At 56.6% G+C, this 4,007-nt stretch overlaps 2 protein-coding genes across 2 annotated transcripts in view; both read right to left on the bottom strand.

Moving 5' to 3' along the window:
- Window positions 1-366: 366 nt before the first annotated feature.
- Window positions 367-1,673, bottom strand: PTSG_05539 (dnaJ subfamily B member 5; the record flags this gene model as incomplete). The annotated part of the gene is made up of 1 exon (XM_004993350.1): window positions 367-1,673. The coding sequence occupies one exon, from the start codon at window positions 1,671-1,673 to the stop codon at window positions 534-536; it is 1,140 nt and encodes a 379-aa protein (XP_004993407.1). The 3' UTR covers window positions 367-533.
- A 45-nt stretch (window positions 1,674-1,718) lies between these two features.
- Window positions 1,719-4,007, bottom strand: part of PTSG_12336 (uncharacterized protein) — a gene marked incomplete at its 3' end in the record, with an annotated part of 12,216 nt that continues 9,927 nt past the window's right edge. Inside the window, exons 6-11 of the mRNA XM_004993349.1 lie at window positions 3,478-3,542; window positions 3,234-3,309; window positions 2,777-2,946; window positions 2,487-2,551; window positions 2,156-2,204; window positions 1,719-1,844 (exon numbers count right to left, since the gene is read on the bottom strand). Coding sequence (XP_004993406.1) covers window positions 1,719-1,844; window positions 2,156-2,204; window positions 2,487-2,551; window positions 2,777-2,946; window positions 3,234-3,309; window positions 3,478-3,542 — 551 coding nt within the window. The remainder of the gene's footprint in view (window positions 1,845-2,155; window positions 2,205-2,486; window positions 2,552-2,776; window positions 2,947-3,233; window positions 3,310-3,477; window positions 3,543-4,007) is intronic.

The following is a 4,007-nucleotide window of genomic DNA, read 5'->3' as shown; positions in this document are numbered from 1 at the left end:
TGTGTGTGTGTGTGTGTGTGTGTGTGTGTGTGTGTGTGTGTGTGTGTGTGTGTGTGTGTGTGTGTGTGTGTGTGTGTGTGTGTGTGTGTGTGTGTGTGTGTGTGTGTGTGTGTTTGTGTGTGTTGCACTCGTTGTCCTCATTTGCATCCCACACTCGTTCTCCTCCTTTGCGTTTCCCATCCCACACTCGTTCTCCTCCTTTGTGTTTCCCATCCCACACTCGTTCTCGTCCTCCTTTGTGCCTTCCCCTCAATCACAGTCTTGTGCACACCAAGTTCGTGGTGGAGTCGGTTACTTCATAGCTTGCACGCATGGGATTCAAATATCAAATCACTCAAATCCTCAATCAAATCAATCAAATCGATCAACGGCTTGATGTTGTTGTAACATAACATGTAGTAACACGGGCAATGTCGAGAAAGAAGAGGAAGAAACGAATAAGAAAAAGAACCACACAACACTCACCGCACTCATCACTCACTCACTCTCATCCATCAGTGCACTCATATTCATCACTCTCAATCTGCACGCGCTTATGCGCGAGGGAGAAAGTTCCTGACGCCTTGCTTCTGGTCCGGCGTGAGCGGCTGTGCGGGGAACTGCACGTCAAAGCGCACCTTGAGGTTGCCTGCGCCGCCATGGCGCTTGGGCATGCCCTCCCCCGCAACGATCTTCACCGTCTGCGGGGTGATGCGGTCCAGTGTCAGCGGCACGCTGCCGCCGCCAAGCTTGGGCACCTGCACCGTGCAGCCGCACAGCGCGTCGACAAGCGGCACCTTCACAGTTGTCACAACGTCGTCGCCGTCCCGCTTGAACGTCGGGTGCGGCTTCTCCTCAAGCACAAACTGGATATCCTGGCGCGGGCGGGCGTTGAGCTCGTCACCGGCGCCCGCAAACGTGTACTTGGTACCGGCCTTCACACCAGGGCGGCCCTCCACCGTGAGGATGTTGGAGGTGGTGGTGATGGCGCCCGTCTGCGAGTCCTGGATGCGCCGCTGCACGCGCATGCGCTTGGTGAAGCCCGTCTTGAGGTCCTCCAGCGACACGGGCACCTTGCGCTGCACCACCTCGGGTTGCTGGGGCGGGGCCGTGCGTGGGCACTGGCCCCGACTGCAGCCGCCGCCAGGGCCGCGCGCCCCGCCGAACAAGGAGGCAAAGTCGTCCTCAGAGTCGTCCGAGGTGTCCATGCCGCTGTTGCCGCCGCCGAAGAACATGCCGCTGCTGCCAAACGGGTTGCGGCGCGCCTGCTTTGCGCGGGGCTGGCCGCCGAAGCTGAACGACTGGAAGCCCGGGCCGCCCATGCCGCCGCCCATGCCCATGCCGCCGCCGCCCATGCCGCCGAAGAACTGGCGGAAGATGCGATCGGCATCGGCTGCGTCGAAGGTGTAGGTGGCGCCACCGGGGCCTGCGCTCGTGCGAGGACCGCCCGTTGGTGCGCCACCGTTTAGGCCCTCCTCGCCGTACATATCGTAGACCTTGCGCTTCTCCGGGTCGGAGAGCACGTCGTAGGCGCGGGAGATGGCCTGGAACTTCTCGTTGGCCTCGGGGCTCTTGTTGCGATCAGGGTGCCACTTCATGGCCAGCTTGCGGTACGCCTTCTTGAGATCGGCCTCCGATGCGCCGGGCGCAACGCCCAGCACGTCGTAGAACTTGCGGTTGTTCACAGAGGGCATCGTCGCTTCTTGGTGTGTGCTGCTGATCAACAAAGGATCGAAGGATCAAAAGATGAAGAAGGTGAAGAAGTGTTGGTTTGGTCGCTTGTTGTAGCTGTAGCTGAGGTTGCCTTGGTCTTCGGATTGGCTCGCGAATCTGGAAAAATGAACTGTCGACCCATCGCCATCCCACTTCAGCAACAACGACAAGGGGGAGGCGACAAGCGGGGAAGGGGGAGTGGGGCAACGTCACACAACATGATGGTGGTGGTGGTGGCGAGAACACCGCCCTGGCTGGTGTTTGCGGGTGTTTGCGGGTGTTTGCGGGTGTTTGCGCGCTTCATCTTGGTGCTTCGAGCACTTGCGAGAACGTTCGATCAGGGCAGTTTTTGATGTATTGTGAAAAGGTTTCATGCTTGTTTAAAACAAGACGGGAGAGGTATGGCGAGGAAGAACCCCGTTAAATGTGCATCAGATCAGAGAAGTCATCAAAGTGTGCCAACACCGCTTGCTGCGCGCTTCGCCAGCTCCTCCCGTGCGTCCAAGTCCGCCCTGATCGTCGGGTTGTTTGTGTTGTGTTGTGTTTGTGTGCATGTGTGTGTGTGTGTGTGTGTGTGTGTGTGTGTGTGTGTGTGTGTGTGTGTGTGTGTGTGTGTGTGTGTGTGAACGAATGAGTGAGACACAGGCACGAGCACGAGATGGGAGGCGGAGAGCTCGATGGAGGAAGTGTGACGGAGTCGGAGCAAGAAGAAGCGCATGTCACGAGCCACCACGACACACACATGCACACACATGCACACACATGCACACAACACATGTGGACCATGTTTGTACTTGATGAGTGCTCTGCGAACGAGCCGCTCCCACAAGGACACGATGCGCTGCTGCCGCGCTTCCACCTACGAGCATCACCAGCACAGCGCGGTAGCCAACACAAAACCACACGTGAGTTGGTATGCAGCAACACGACACACACAACAACAAAGTCAAACAGGCCATCAAGCACACGAGGTAACACGCGCACCAACACCCCAACCTCCTCCGCCTCCTCGGTTGACGACACAATGGACGGACGGGCACGAGCACGAGCAGAGGGTGTGCAGCACGCAAACAAAACGTTTGACCTGCTGTTGTAGCTTGTGCTGTTGGGTTGCCACCCACGCTTCTTCCAACAGCGGCGCAGCGTGCTCTGCCACAACAATGCCGTTCTTCTTGGGAACAGTGCGGCCACTGCTGAACTCAAAGCCAACCACGGCATCCGCATACTCCACCCCAAGCTGCCGCGCAACTTTTGCTGCGGTGCACAAGTGAGTGTGGGCGGGCGAGAAACAGGCAATGGGCGTTGGCGGTGGTAAGCTACACCAATGACATCGTTGGCAAGCACATTCACACGTTCACATGGGCGCAGTGTGTGTGTGTGTGTGTCTATGTGTGTGTGTGTGTGTGTGTGTGTGTGTGTGTGTGTGTGTGTGTGTGTGTGTGTGTGCGTGTGTGTGTGTGTGTGTGTGTGTGTGTGTGTGTGCAAAACACAACCAACCAAACTAACAAACACATTCACAACCACACACATTTTGCACTGACCGATGCCTGGGCGGTCGGCCATGTGCACGGCGCCAATGGGAAGCATGGCTGGATGGAACAACTCAACGTTGCCGTGCTGGTCGATATGTGGCCAGTGAGCGCACAGCATGGAAGGACATGGAGGGGGAGGGTTGTTGACAATGTGTTGTGGGAGCAGTGGTGGGGATGGGTGCAGCGGTGAGAATAGCACAAGACACGTTGGATTTTCTTCTTGCATTCACGATGCATACGCACACATGCCTACCTGGTTCACGGGGATTTGCCCGTCCTGCACCCGTGATCGCTCAAACGGTCGCGTTTGCCACTCACCTGTGCACGTATGCGCGCACGTGTGTGTGTGTGTGTGTGTGTGTGTGTGTGTGTGTGTGTGTGTGTGTGTGTGTGTGTGTGTGTGTGTGTGTGTGTGTGTGTGTGTACGACGTCACGACGTGTATAGGAGAGTGACAGCAAGAAAGTGCTCATCCCGCGGAAGCCGGGCAAGCCATGATTAACTGCAGATGTTTAGCGCGGTTTACATATATTTACCATAGAGAGATAACCTCATGAAGAATAGAAACAAGAGCTGGGTAGTAAAAAATTAAGTGTGAATTAAATGATGGGGAAAGAGACGGGTCAGGGAGGGAGGGTCGGAACACGACATATAGACAACAGACGCGCAAGTAGGATAAGGACACAAGGAGCACTAAAAACAGTCAGCATACCAGACAGACGGATCAACCACAGACATAAACTCTGCCAAGCACGCAGCGAGCCCAACCACGACTGACGAGCATC

The sequence above is a fragment of the Salpingoeca rosetta genome (genome assembly GCF_000188695.1).
Source record: "Salpingoeca rosetta unplaced genomic scaffold supercont1.13, whole genome shotgun sequence".
NCBI classification, from domain to species: domain Eukaryota; class Choanoflagellata; order Craspedida; family Salpingoecidae; genus Salpingoeca; species Salpingoeca rosetta.
Note: the sequence above shows the minus strand (reverse complement) of the source record. Positions and strands in the feature narration are given on the sequence as shown.